Here is a 15,524-nt window from a genome sequence, read left to right on the forward strand (position 1 = left end):
AATGCGAACAACAATACATTAAAGCAATGGTAGTAGACCAGTGTCAACATGACTGAGAAGACACATGACCTGGTAGTAGACCAGTGTCAACATGACTGAGAAGACACATGACCTGGTAGTAGACCAGTGTCAACATGACTGAGAAGACACATGACCTGGTAGTAGACCAGTGTCAACATGACTGAGAAGACACATGACGTGGTATGAAAGACAAAACAAAACAAGATGGGAAATATTATCGATGTTACTTTGCACTTTTCACTGGCTGTCCCTCAGGTTGTGGCAGGAGGACACATATTTGGCTGTCAAAACTGCACATTTTGGCTTTTCTTCTGTCTCTCTCTCTCTCTCCCTCTCTCTCTCTCTCTCTCGCATCTGTCTCTCTTGCATCTCTCTCTCTCTCTCTTTCTTTTGCATCTCTCGCTCTCATATCTCTCTCACTTTCGCTTGCATCTCTCTCTCTCTTGCATATTTCTCCCTCTCGCATCTATCTCTTGCATCTCTCTCTCTCTCTCTTGCATCTCACACTCATCTCTCTCTCTCTTTCGCTTGCATCTCTCTCTCTTGCATCTCTCTCTCTCTCTTGCATCTCTCTTTCTCTCTTGCATCTCACACTCTCATCTCTCTCTCTCTTTCGCTTGCATCTCTCTCTCTTGCATCTCTCTCTCTCTCTTGCATCTCTCTCTCTCTCTTGCATCTCTCTCTCTCTCTCTTGCATCTCACACTCTCATCTCTCTCTCTCTTTCGCTTGCATCTCTCTCTCTTGCATCTCTCTCTCTCTCTTGCATCTCACACTCTCATCTCTCTCTCTCTCTTTCGCTTGCATCTCTCTCTCTTGCATCTCTCTCTCTCTCTTGCATCTCACACTCTCGTATCTCTCTCTCTTTTGCTTGCATCTCTCTCTCTTGCATATTTCTCTTTCTCTGTTGCATCTCTCAATCTCTCTCTCGCATCTCACACTCTCGTATCTCTCTCTCTCTCATCTCTCATCTCTCTTTCTCTTTCGCTTGCGTCTCTCTCTCTCACTCTCGTATCTCTCTCTCTCTCTCTTATCTCTCATCTCTCTTTCTCTTTCGCATGCATCTCTCTCTCTCACTCTCGTATCTCTCTCTCTCATCTCTCATCTCTCTTTCTCTTTCGCTTGCATCTCTCTCTCTCTCTCGTATCTCTCTCTCTCTCTCATCTCTCTTTCTCTTTCGCTTGCATCTCTCTCTCTCACTCTCGTATCTCTCTCTCTCTTATCTCTCATCTCTCTTTCTCTTTTGCATGCATCTCTCTCTCTCACTCGTATCTCTCCCTCTTATCTCTCTCTCTGTTGCATCTCTCAATCTCTCTCTCGCATCTCACACTCTCGTATCTCTCTTTCTCTCATCTCTCATCTCTCTTTCTCTTTCGCTTGCATCTCTCTCTCTCTCTCGTATCTCTCCCTCTTATCTCTCTCTCTCTCTCGTATCTCTCCCTCTTATCTCTCTCTCTCTCTCTCTCTCTCTCTCTCTCTCTCGTATCTCTCCCTCTTATCTCTCTCTCTTGCATATTTCTGTCTCTCTTGCATTTCTCTCCCTCTCTCTTTCTCATGTAAAAAAACACATTGCATGAATGTCCTGTCTGCGTGCAGCAGGCTAGCAGTAAGCTGCTCATATTAGCCAGTGAGATAGGTACATTACAGCAGAATTGTCCCAGTCAATGGAAATCAACAGACACTGAGACTAGAACACAATCCCCCAGGACAGGGACATTATGTGCTTTTCCTTTTCATCCTCCCTCTCCACCAGTAAAGCTTTCAACCAAGATGAATACACAGCCCCTGGTCACAACAGCATTAACGGCAGGGCCTAGCGTGTCACAGAATGGGTTTGTGGGCCAGTGTAATGCGCCAGCCAGGCAGGCAGAAGGAAAAGCATATGAATAACATGAATGAACAACATCCCTTCTCTTCCCATCTATCCCCTCCGAACTTCTCCCAGGGAAAGAGAGAGAGAGGCAGAGAGAGAGAAATAAAGAGAGAGACAGGCGGAGAAAGGAGAGAGATAAAAAAGAAGAGAGGAAGAGAGAGACAGAGACAGGAAGGATGGAGGGAAGGCTCTGCTCGTCAGTAGCGTCACACTTGACTAGGCCCCTGAGACGCTCCCAGTAGAACCTTCAGCTGCCAGCTGTCTGTTGCCATGAGGATGAAGTCATCTCCAGAGGCCCGCATGCTAATGTAATCAATCACCTCCCTGTGTGACACGTATCATCTCAGGTGGCGCGCCTGGCTGCCTCTCTCTCAGCCTCACAGCCTCAGCCCCAGCCTCACAGCCCCAACCTCAGCCTGGCTGCCTATCTCTCAGCCTCACAGCCTCAGCATTTCTCTCAGTCCCAGCCTCAGCCCCAGCCTCACAGCTCCAACCTCAGCCTGGCTGCCTCTCTCTCAGCCTCACACCCTCAGCTTTTCTCTCAGTCCCAGCCTCAGCCCCACAGCCCCAACCTCAGCCTGGCTGCCTCTCTCTCAGCCTCACAGACTCAGCCCCAGCCCCAACCTCAGCCTGGCTGCCTCTCTCTCAGCCTCTCAGCCTCAGCTTTTCTCTCAGTCCCAGCCTCAGCCCCAGTCTCACAGCCCCAACCTCAGCCTGGATGCCTCTCTCTCAGCCTCACAGCCCCAACCTCAGCCTGGCTGCCTCTCTCTCAGCCTCACAGCCTCATCTTTTCTCTCAGTCCCAGACTCAGCCCCAGCCTCATAGCCCCAGCCTCACAGCCCCAAACTCAGCCTGGCTGCCTCTCTCTCAGCCTCACAGCCTCAGCATTTCTCTCAGTCCCAGCCTCAGCCCCAGCCTCACAGCTCCAAACCCAGCCTGGTTGCCTCTCTCTCAGCCTCACAGCCTCAGCTTCTCTCCAAGCCTCACAGTCCCAACCTCAGCCTGGCTGTCTCTCACTCAGCCTCACAGCCTCAGCTTCTCTCCCAGCCTCACAGCCCCAATCTCAGCCTGGCTGTCTCTCTCTCAGCATCAGCCTCTGTCTCAGTCTGAGCTTCAGCCTCACAACTAGGCTTGGGCAATATACCATTTATACTGTATACCGGGTATTTCGAAATAACTACAGTATTTTTCAGGGGCTGCAGGGGTGCGTGCTATGCTTATAACTAGTTAAATATAGTTAAATATAACTATAAGAAATCTAAGATGTGTCAAATTAATTATATCCATCTCAGGGCTCCTGCTATGCATTTGGTTGGCTGACTTGCTAGGTAAGTGGCTAGATGTCAAGATGTCAAACTTCTTGGTTCCAGCAGAGATATTCAATCCCCTCCTGGATCAACATCTCTGTTGCCTAAATTGTTTTGTGCTTCCGCCAATTTTTTTATATACAGTTGAAGTCGGAAGTTTACATACACCTTTCATACACCCCACAGGGCAGGGTTCAGACCCAGGGTGGGGTTCAGACCCAGGGTGGGGTTCAGACCCAGGGACTGGAGCTTAATGATGAGCTTGGAGGGTACCATGGCGTTGAATGCTGAGCTGTAGTCAATAAACAGCATTCTTACATACAGTTGAAGTCGGACGTTTACATACACCTAAGCCAAATACATGTCAACTCAGTTTTTCACAATTCCTGACATTCAATTCTAGAAACAATTCCCTGTCTTAGGTCAGTTAGGATCACCACTTTATTTAAAAAATTTGAAATGTCAGAATAATAGTAGAGAGAATGATTTATTTCAGGTTTTATTTCTTTCATCACATTCCCAGTTGGTCAGAAGTGTACTTACACTCAATTAGTACTTGGTAGCATTGCCTTTAAATTGTTAAACTTGGGTCAAATGTTTCGGGTAGCGCTCCACAAGCTTCCCACAATAAGCTGGGTGAATTTTGGCCCATACCTCTTGACAGAGCTGGTGTAACTGAGTCAGGTTTGTAGGCCTCCTTGCTCGCACACACTTTTTCAGTTCTGCCCACAGATTTTCTATAGGATTTGAGTTCAGGGCTTTGTGATGGCCACTCTAATATCTTGACTTTGTTGTCCTTAAGCCATTTTGCCACAACTTTGAAAGTATGCTTGGGGTCATTGTCCATTTGGAATACCCATTTGCGACCAAGCTTTAACTTCCTGACTGATGTCTTGAGATGTTGCTTCAATATATCCACATAATTTTCCTACCTCATGATGCCTTCTATTTTGTGAAGTGCACCAACCCCACAACATGATGCTGCCACCCCCGTGCTTCACGGTTGGGATGATGTTCTTTGGCTTGCAAGCCTCCCCCTTTTTCCTCCAAACATAACGATGGTCATTATGGCCAAACAGTTCTATTTTTGTTTCATCAGACCAGAGGACATTTCTCCAAAAAGTGCAATCTTTGTCCCCATGTGCAGTTGCAAACCGTAGTCTGGCTTTTTTATGGTGGTTTTGGAGCAGTGGCTTCTTACTTGCTGAGCGGCCTTTCGGGTTATGTCGATATAGGACTCGTTTTACTATTGATATAGATACTTTTGTACCTGTTTCTCCAGCATCTTCACAAGGTCCTTTGCTGTTGTTCTGGGATTGATTTGCATTTATCGCACCAAAGTACGTTCATCTCTAGGAGACAGAATGCGTCTCCTTCCTGAGTGGTATGACGGCTGCATGGTCCCATGGTGTTTATACTTGCGTACTATTGTTTGTACAGATGAACGTGCTACCTTCAGGCGTTCGGAAATTGCTCCCAAGGATGAACCAGACTTGTGGAGGTCTACAATTTTTTCTGAGGTCTTGGCTGATTTCTTTTGATTTTCCCATGATGTCAAGCAAAGAGGCACTGAGTTTGAAGGTAGGCCTTGAAATACATCCACAGATACAACTCCAATTGACTCAAATTATGTCAATTAGCCTATTAGAAGCTTCTAAAGCCATGACATAATTTTCTGGAATTTTCCAAGCTTTTTAAAGGCAGATTCAACTTAGTGTATGTAGACTTCTGACCCACTGGAATTGTGATACAGTGAATTATAAGTGAAATAATCTGTCTGTAAACAATTGTTAGAGAAATGACTTGCGTCATGCACAAAGTAGATGTCCTATCAGACTTGCCAAAACTATAGTTTATTAACAAGACATTTGTGGAGTGGTTGAAAAATGAGTTTTAGTGACGGTGTATGTAAACTTCAGACTCCAACTGTACGTACATCTATTATTTTGTTTTAAATTGCACCCCTTGTTTGCATATTCGGTAATACCGTATACCCCGGTATGGTACAGAAACGGTATCACGGTATGAAAATCTGGATACGTCAAACCCTACTCACAACCCCAGCCCTAACTTCTCTCTCTGTCCCAGCCTCAGTCCCAGCTCTAACTTCTCTCTCAGCCCCAGCCCTAACTTCACTATCAGTCCCAGCCTCAACCCCAGCCCTAACTTCTCTCTCAGTCCCAGCCTCAACCCCAGCCCTAACTTCTCTCTCAGCCCCAGCCCTAACTTCTCTCTCAGTCCCAGCCCTAACTTCTCTCTCAGTCCCAGCCCTAACTTCTCTCTCAGCCCCAGCCCTAACTTCTCTCACAGTCCCAGCCTCAGCCCCAGCTCTCAGTCCCAGCCGTAACTCTCTCTCAGTCCCAGCCCTAACTTCTCTCTCAGTCCCAGCCTCAGCCCCAGCCCTAACTTCTCTCTCAGTCCCAGCCTCAACCACAGCCCTAACTTCTCTCTCAGTCCCAGCCTCAGCCCCAGCTCTAACTTCTCTCTCAGTCCCAGCCGTAACTTCTCTCTCAGTCCCAGCCCTAACTTCTCTCACAGTCCCAGCCTCAGCCCCAGCTCTAACTTCTCTCTCAGTCCCAGCCGTAACTTTTCTCTCAGTCCCAGCCCTAACTTCTCTCTCAGTCCCAGCCTCAGCCCCAGCCCTAACTTCTCTCTCAGTCCCAGCCTCAACCACAGCCCTAACTTCTCTCTCAGTCCCAGCCTCAGCCCCAGCTCTAACTTCTCTCTCAGTCCCAGCCGTAACTTCTCTCTCAGTCCCAGCCCTAACTTCTCTCTCAGTCCCAGCCTCAGCCCCAGCCCTAACTTCTCTCTCAGTCCCAGCCTCAACCACAGCCCTAACTTCTCTCTCAGTCCCAGCCTCAGCCCCAGCCTAACTTCTCTCTCAGTCCCAGCCTAACTTCTCTCTCAGTCCCAGCCCTAACTTCTCTCACAGTCCCAGCCTCAGCCCCAGCTCTAACTTCTCTCTCAGTCCCAGCCTCAACCACAGCCCTAACTTCTCTCTCAGTCCCAGCCCTAACTTCTCTCACAGTCCCAGCCTCAGCCCCAGCTCTAACTTCTCTCTCAGTCCCAGCCTCAACCACAGCCCTAACTTCTCTCTCAGTCCCAGCCTCAGCCCCAGCTCTAACTTCTCTCTCAGTCCAAGCCGTAACTTCTCTCTCAGTCCCAGCCCTAACTTCTCTCACAGTCCCAGCCTCAACCACAGCCCTAACTTCTCTCTCAGTCCCAGCCCTAACTTCTCTCTCAGTCCCGGCCCTAACTTCTCTCTCAGTCCCAGCCTCACAACCCCAGCCTGGCTGCCTCTCTTTCAGCATCAGCCTCAGCCTTCCATCCTGATACAGAGAGGAGAAGGAGGAGAGGATATGCTAATCCTCAGATTGTACATGAACCATGGAGATGTCTGACTGTCTTGTACATATAATCCTATGTATTCGCCAAAGTGGCAACCTTAGCATCTAACACTCAGTAATAAGCAATGGAAAGATAAAAGGTGGGTTATGCATTACAGAAAAATAACAACAATCATTTGATGTCAATTCCTTTTTTTCAATGCATAAAATGAACGCATTATATATGCAACAACATGTTGCTCTATTGATATGTGGGCATTGTAGAGGAGACGACGTGTGAATTCTATCTTTTTTTCCCAAAGAGAAGAAAGTCATAATTTTCCGTTCCTGCCAGCAGGTGGCAATAAAACCCCACTGTGCTAATCAGGCTTTACCAACGGGAGAGAATTCACTATGTGACTCACTGACTAACAGTGGAGATAAATAGGAAGAGACCGTCTAGTCAACAGACTGAGAATGCGTCCCAAATGGCAGCCTATTCCCTATGTAGCGCACTACTTTTGACCAGGGCCCGTAATGCTCTGGTGAGAAGCATATAGGGAATAGGGAGCCATTTGAGACACAGAGTATTTACATGGCAGAGTAGCTACAGACCATGGGAAACTACCGACTGGACCCGACTGAAACTACAGATAACATTCAATATAACTTCAATCATATACTGTGGAGAATGTTGATACTAAAGGTTTATACAGTACTAGTTATGTTCAGGTAGGATTCACAGGCTGGCTCGTATTAAACCCTACCAACATTGACATTGTCCAGGGCTATGGAGAAAATGGCATTCAGACATCCCTGTGATGGCAGAGACCTGTGATGAACAGGATACCATGGAGTCACTCAGGACCGAGGCTCATCGGGGCTGAGGTTCACTGGCTACGGAGGAGAATATAATATCTCTGAAAGGCAGCAGCCTCTATTGAGGGCCCCTCATGTGTTAAAGAATGACTCAATAGTCTCTCTCTCGCTTTTCATACTGTCTGTCTGTCTGTCTGTCTGTCTGTCTGTCTGTCTGTCTGTCTGTCTGTCTGTCTGTCTGTCTGTCTGTCTGTCTGTCTGTCTGTCTGTCTGTCTGTCTGTCTGTCTGTCTGTCTGTCTGTCTGTCTGTCTCTGTCTCTCTCAATTTAAGGGGCTTTATTGGAATGGGAAACATATGTTAACATTGCCAAAGCAAGTGAAATAAATAATAAACAAAAGTGAAATAAATATAAACAAATGTACAGTAAACATTACACTCACAAAAGTTCCAAAAGAATAAAGACTATTTACAGTGTTGTAATGATGTGCAAATAGTTAAAGTACAAAAGGGAAAATAAATAAACATAAATATAGGTTGTATTTACAATGGTGTTTGTTCTTCACTGGTTGCCCTTTTCTTGTGGCAACAGGTCACAAATCTTGCTGCTGTGATGGCACACTGTGGTATTTCACCTAATAGATATGGGAGCTTATCAAAATTGGATTTGTTTTTTCGAATTCTTTGTGGGTCTGTGTAATCTGAGGGAAATATGTGTCTCTAATATGGTCATACATTTGGCAGAAGGTTAGGAAGTGCCACCTCATTTTGTGGTCAATGTGCACATAGCCTGTCTTCTCTTGAGAGCCAGGTCTGCCTTCGGCAGCCTCTCTCAATAGCAATGCTTACGGAGTCTGTACATACAGTAGTCAAAGGTTTCCTTACATTTTGGGTCAGTCACAGTGGTCAGGTATTCTGCCACTGTGTACTCTCTGTTTAGGGCCAAATAGCATTCTAGTTTTCTCTGTTTTTTTCCCTCTCTCTCTCTCTCTCTCTCCCCCCCTATCTCTCATTACTTCTCTCTCTCTCTCTCTCTCTCTCTCTGAGTATATTGTCCTGCAGATTTCCTGGGTCTCTTACTCTCATCAAATCATCAATTAGCTCCCAGCTCCTTCAGAGACTTGATTACATGCTCTTCATTATTTACCTAATGGTCTAATTACATCGTTGGATGGGAGACATTAACATGAGAGGCAGGCGGGAGAAGGAAGGTCGCAAGGCACTGGTTAGTGGTTTCTACGAGGCTACTCTATGTGAGAGGAGAGAGGAGACAAGAGAGCAGCGTGTATCACAAAGTGTTTGATGTGCTGGCTGGCTTTGTTGTCAAGTTGGATTATTTTGATTATGTACATATCAGACGAGGATCAGAAGATACAGGTAGGCAGCATGCTTTCTATTTGGCAACAATTTGCTGAATGATCCTCAAAAGCAGGTTAAACCGTCTCCTCTGATGTGGAGGTATTAAAACACTGTCCAATAACTTTAATCCTCCGTCTGACGGTGGAGGAAACCTTTCCTTGTATGTTGTGTACTAATGTCATATTACCATAAGCAGGGTGACAGCAATGATTGATCTGTTCATACAGTGCCTTGCGAAAGTATTCGGCCCCCTTGAACTTTGCGACCTTTTGCCACATTTCAGGCTTCAAACATAAAGATATAAAACTGTATTTTTTTGTGAAGAATCAACAACAAGTGGGACACAATCATGAAGTGGAACGACATTTATTGAATATTTCAAACTTTTTTAACAAATCAAAAACTGAAAAATTGGGCGTGCAAAATTATTCAGCCCCCTTAAGTTAATACTTTGTAGCGCCACCTTTTGCTGCAATTACAGCTGTAAGTCGCTTGGGGTATGTCTCTATCAGTTTTGCACATCGAGAGACTGAAATTTTTCCCATTCCTCCTTGCAAAACAGCTCGAGCTCAGTGAGGTTGGATGGAGAGCATTTGTGAACAGCAGTTTTCAGTTCTTTCCACAGATTCTCCATTGGATTCAGGTCTGGACTTTGACTTGGCCATTTAACACCTGGATATGTTTATTTTTGAACCATTCCATTGTAGATTTTGCTTTATGTTTTGGATCATTGTCTTGTTGGAAGACAAATCTCCGTCCCAGTCTCAGGTCTTTTGCAGACTCCATCAGGTTTTCTTCCAGAATGGTCCTGTATTTGGCTCCATCCATCTTCCCATCAATTTGAACCATCTTCCCTGTCCCTGCTGAAGAAAAGCAGGCCCAAACCATGATGCTGCCACCACCATGTTTGACAGTGGGGATGGTGTGTTCAGGGTGATGAGCTGTGTTGCTTTTACGCCAAACATAACGTTTTGCATTGTTGCCAAAAAGTTCAATTTTGGTTTCATCCGACCAGAGCACCTTCTTCCACATGTTTGGTGTGTCTCCCAGGTGGCTTGTGGCAAACTTTAAACAACACTTTTTATGGATATCTTTAAGAAATGGCTTTCTTCTTGCCACTCTTCCATAAAGGCCAGATTTGTGCAATATACGACTGATTGTTGTCCTATGGACAGAGTCTCCCACCTCAGCTGTAGATCTCTGCAGTTCATCCAGAGTGATCATGGGCCTCTTGGCTGCATCTCTGATCAGTCTTCTCCTTGTATGAGCTGAAAGTTTAGAGGGACGGCCAGGTCTTGGTAGATTTGCAGTGGTCTGATACTCCTTCCATTTCAATATTATCGCTTGCACAGTGCTCCTTCGGATGTTTAAAGCTTGGGAAATCTTTTTGTATCCAAATCCGGCTTTAAACTTCTTCACAACAGTATCTCGGACCTGCCTGGTGTGTTCCTTGTTCTTCATGATGCTCTCTGCGCTTTTAACGGACCTCTGAGACTATCACAGTGCAGGTGCATTTATACGGAGACTTGATTACACACAGGTGGATTGTATTTATCATCATTAGTCATTTAGGTCAACATTGGATCATTCAGAGACCCTCACTGAACTTCTGGAGAGAGTTTGCTGCACTGAAAGTAAAGGGGCTGAATAATTTTGCACGCCCAATTTTTCAGTTTTTGATTTGTTAAAAAAGTTTGAAATATCCAATAAATGTCGTTCCACTTCATGATTGTGTCCCACTTGTTGTTGATTCTTCACAAAAAAATACAGTTTTATATCTTTATGTTTGAAGCCTGAAATGTGGCAAAAGGTCGCAAAGTTCAAGGGGGCCGAATACTTTCGCAAGGCACTGTAAATCACTTCATCAATACTACACCCGTCACTTAACAACTGACCTTTGATTATTATTATTATTTTTTTTTTTACATCTCAGCAATTTAGCAGACGCTCTTATCCAGAGCGTCTTACAGTAGTGAGTGCAGACATTTTCAGACTTTTTTTCGTAGCCACACGGGTCAATATGTGTTGACATCATTATGAGCGGGAAGGATTTAGCAACACTTTCTAGTTTGGGAATACATGAACGTTGGAGCCATCTACTGTCAATGTCAGGTAATAGAATAACCCATGCTTGAAACAACAGCATCGCAGTAAAACTGTGTGTGACAGAGGCTGTGGCTCTCCTTACCTCTATCTTGCCCCATATGTCTGGGTGGTTGTCGTGGTGCTGGATGTCATCCTGCAGCTGTTGGATGAGGGGTTTACACTGTGTCTCTATGTGGGGGGCCATGGAAGTGGTGGTGGGCTGCAGCAGTAACCTGTTGCTGTCTCCCCTTCTGGAGCCAGTAGAGCTTCCTCTGGTCTCCCCGGAGCTCCAGCCCCTGTTGTTGTCTCTCATCCTACTCTCCCCGGAGCTCCAGGCCTCGTCCTCAGACAGTAGGTCACTGAGGGGGCCCGACTCAAGGCTCTCATCCAGGGACGGAGCCATGTCGCTGGACGAGGTGGGCGAGAAATGCCCCATCCCCACCCGGAAGGGCCTCTTGTAGGGCTGTTGGAGGTTGGGGAGGCCCAGAGTGGGGTTGGGGCTGCCCGGGCCCTCGCCCTCCCAGTCTGAGTTGACCTCAGTCAGCTCCCAGTCGTCCACATCCTGAATGGACTCGTGGTGTCCTTGGTGGCCGGGTCTCTGGGGCAGCGCCTTGGCCAGGGTCTCCAGCTTCATAGCCAGCATCTCTGTCTTCTTCAGCTGGGCGGGCAGAGCCAAGAACTCATCTGACCCAAACCACCGCTCCTCGCTGGGGTTAGGGCTAGCCTCGGCTAAGGCTTGGGCTTGGAGGTGCCGCTTGGGCCCCCGGGGCCCCTGGCGCTGGTTGATCCAGTCTGCTGCTTTTTTGAGGGGACTGGAGTCCTCGCTGGAGGCCTCGTCATGGGATTCGTGGTCCAAGGGTCCCCTCATGGGAGAAAGTAGGGGGCTGTTTGTGACTCTGACTGTCTGTGGATCATCCATGTCCCTGTTGCATTCTCCAGTGCCTGAGAAGGGGATGGGGATGGGGGAGATGTCTTGGGGAAAATGGCCTCCCCGCCCTGCCTCTGAGGAGCTCCTCTGCAGGGGGATGTGAGCTCCAGCAGGGCCCCCCTGTCTCTGGTACCGTCCCGCCTCGCTCTGTCTGCTGGCCTGCAGGTTCCTGTCATTCATTGCATGCAGGCTGTTGTAGGACTGACTGGCGTTGCTGGGGTACACAGCGTCCAGCTCCAGCCAGAACTTGGAGCGATCTGGAGGGTCCAGGAGGGAGGGGGTGCTCCGGCTCAGGTCTGCCTGGAACTGAAGAGAGGAAGGCAGTGTGGATCTCCTCAGGCTGAGGCTGGTCTCAGCTTCTCCCTCCAGGTACATGGGCTTCTTCGGCAGGGAGGGCTGGGTGGGGGACACCTCGTTACTCACGCTGCCCTGGAGTGGGCGCTTGGAGAGCAGAGTGCTCTCGTTCTGGGGCGTGCCGCAGTGCATTGTGGTTCCTGGTGCAGGATTGTTGTCCTCTCCTCCGCTACAGAGTGTGTCTTTCAGTCTCTCTATGGAGGTCCCTGGCTCCTCCTCCTCCTGCTCTGGGACGACCCCTTGGTTCTGGTTCTGCTTGACCGTGATGGTCAGCAGATCCACACTCTGGATGAGCTCTGGGAAGTCTCTCTCCAGCCCGGGGTAGCTACACCGGGGATCCTGGCCCTGGCCTGGTCCCCTGGTACCCTCCTGGTCCTCACTGGGGCTGTAGTCGCTGAGCTCGTAGGCTGTGATGCCACAGTCCAGGGAGAAGTAGTCCTGACTGCACTTAATGGTCAGCTGGCCACAGTCGTCCACTTCAGTCAGAGCATCCAGGCGAGTCTGGAGGGGGGTGACACACGGAGGGGAGAGAAACATATGATTAACACACCACTTAAGTTAACTCCGAATATTCAAGTTACAATGCCTTAGAGGGACAATCTGCAGTTCAAAAGTTCAAAACAACAACAAGGCGCCAGCCTGCCACTGTTTTGGTAAACAGCTGAGGGACGGGGCTGGAGAAATGGAACCACTCCCAAATCACTAGACAGAGATATGGATACAAGGACTGACCATCCATTACATCAAAATTATAGCTTTAACCATGTTTTGAAGCTATACAGTGTTTATTTAAAATTGCTTACATTATATAGTACAACAAGCTGATATTTTGGGTTCTGATAGGGTATGACAGTTGAACTAAGCTCATGAGGGTTTTATACGTTACATTCTTCAATAATCAAAGGCTGCATAAAAGCATTTATGTATCAATCGGAGATTGCCTCTTTAAATAAACCAAAAGGGGTTGTGGTTTCCAACATAAAAGAGGAGCAACTCCTAAGAGTCTACATTATACTACAGTAAATCAAATTGCACATCCATGGAGTCATCAGCAGTAATTCCTGCATGGGCCACAGGGTGGTGTGCACTGCACTCTCTATGTAAAAGACACTGGATGGACAGTCTTTGACGTGTAACTTGGCCATTTTTTCTTTCTCTCAAAATGTTTCTCTCCATTTACCCGGTGTTTTATGTACACAGTGTGTGGGAGTTAGTCTCCTAAACAAAAAAATGTATCAAAAGCTTAGCGTAGAGGCCAGGATATACAGTGGACGACTGAAGAGAACAGCATGTCCCGTGGACAGGCCAGGATATCCAGTGGACGACTGAAGAGAACAGCATGTCCCGTGGACAGGCCAGGAGATCCAGTGGACGACTGAAGAGAACAGCATGTCCCGTGGACAGGCCAGGAGATCCAGTGAACACACACACATCCTTTCATTGTTCTGTCTGTGCAATCATATAATTTAATAAGGCCTGCTCAGACACGGAACCTTAGCGGAACCTGCTTTGACTGCTGACACTTTATTTCCCTTCCGTTTGGCATAAAATTGAATAAACAAAAAAAAGAAGACAGTACACTAGGAAACAAAGAGACATTCTATAAAGGATGATATTAAAACACTTTGGAGCACCTTAGATAAAATTTTAGGCAAAAAGACGAACACAGCTCATTCATCACGAAACCCTCTGATATTGCCAACTACTTGAATGACTTTTTCCATTGGCAAGATTAGAACATTTAGACATGACATGCCAAAAAAAAGCTCAACCTTCATAACCATGCATGCTTGACCAAATTATGAAAGACAAGCGTTGTAATGTTTTATTCTGTAAAGTGAGTGGGGACGAGGCAAAAACATGTATTGTTGTCTATCAATAATGACAAACCACCTGGGGCCTCATTTATCAACTGTGAATACATTTCTGACACAATTCTGGCATAGGTGGAGATTCTAGAATGTATAAATTATTGGGATTCATCACAGATTCTACATTATATTGACCAGATACTCTAGTGGCCGTTGTAACAATGAAAATATATTTCTTCAACAATGGAAGGCAGGTGAGAACATTCTAGCCAATGAGAGGGCAGATACGCATGTGAACAACAGGCACAACTCTGATATAAAGTGTTTTTTCTCAAAGTTGCCAGGATGTTAAATGTCCTACTTATATCAGTACACTCGTAAAAACCTAAGCATTACAAAACTTCTATTTGATCACATAAGCCACACACACGTTGCAAATAAGCAATTATATTTTTTGTTAACCAAATTCGGCACTGTCATTGACCTCCGAAGAAAAACTCCTCGCTTGGTGAAGTAAAAAAAAAAAAAAAACTCCACCTGCTGGAGAAGAATGATTTTGGGCCCGGTTATCCCTCGTTTCGCCTCTATCCCTCGTTTCGCCTCTTCCTCTATTGATTTAGCAAACTGTCGCAAGTAACATATACACTGAGTGTACAAAACATTAAGGACACCTTCTTAATATTGAGTTGCACCCCCCTCCCCCACTCGCCCTCAGAACAACCTCAACTGATCAGGGCATGGACTCTACAAGACGTCAAAAGCGTTCCACAGGGATGCTGGCCCATGTTGACTCCAATGCTTCCCACAGTTGTGTCAAGTTGGCTGGATGTCATCTGGGTGGTGGATCATTCTTGATACACACAGGAAACTGTTTAGCGTGAAAAAGCTTGCAGTTCTTGACACAACCGGTGCAGGGCACCTACTGCCATACCCTGTTCAAAAGCACTTCAATCTTTGTCTTACCCATTCAGCCTCTGTATGCCACACATACACAATCCATGTGTCAATTGTCTCCATATGGAAAAATCCTCCTTTAACCCGTCTCCTCCCGTTCATCTACACTGATCGAAGTGGATTTATCAAGTGACATCAATAAAGGATCTTAGCCTTCACCTGGATTTGTATACTCAGAGTACAAATGTTTTCAATGACAATGGCATCCTCATTTGCTGTATGATTTGAAGATGTTGGAACTGGGCCATGATAGTAAAAAAAAAAAAAGACAATGGCAAATGTGATCATATATCTGTTGAGGTGTGGATAGAATGACGCAGTGACTAGTCCAAACTAAAAAATGCGAGTGCCAAAACACTGACTGCGCAATTTCAAACAATTCAAAAGTAAATGCTACAGCCCACACCATTTTGTTTATCAATCCATTATTGTGTTTCTATCTCCTGCCTTGGTGTGAACTCTGACATGAAATAGGATATGATGTCGGCGCTCCTAATCCTATTGCACAGCAATACTGTAGCCTACCCATACAGTCAAGCATGCTTGGCTATTGAATGAGCGATTGATAAATGGTAGCCTACTATTTGTTGTGTAGCGGGAATAATTTTAAGTTATGTCAGAAAAGGAGCTACATGTAATATGATTATGATTTAGGCCTATAGAATAAAAGTCAAATAAATAGACGACATAC

At 46.3% G+C, this 15,524-nt stretch overlaps 1 protein-coding gene across 4 annotated transcripts in view; it reads right to left on the minus strand.

Annotated features, from left to right (window-relative positions):
- Positions 1–15,524, minus strand: part of LOC112244937 (A-kinase anchor protein 6-like) — a 176,472-nt gene that overhangs the window by 121,643 nt on the left and 39,305 nt on the right. For all 4 annotated transcript variants that reach the window (XM_042329930.1, XM_042329929.1, XM_042329927.1 and 1 more), the window contains exon 4: positions 10,890–12,569. In XM_042329930.1, the coding sequence (XP_042185864.1) occupies positions 10,890–12,569 (1,680 nt within the window). The remainder of the gene's footprint in view (positions 1–10,889; positions 12,570–15,524) is intronic.

Source organism: Oncorhynchus tshawytscha, linkage group LG11 (genome assembly GCF_018296145.1).
Source record: "Oncorhynchus tshawytscha isolate Ot180627B linkage group LG11, Otsh_v2.0, whole genome shotgun sequence".
In the NCBI taxonomy this organism is placed as follows: Eukaryota; Metazoa; Chordata; class Actinopteri; order Salmoniformes; family Salmonidae; genus Oncorhynchus; species Oncorhynchus tshawytscha.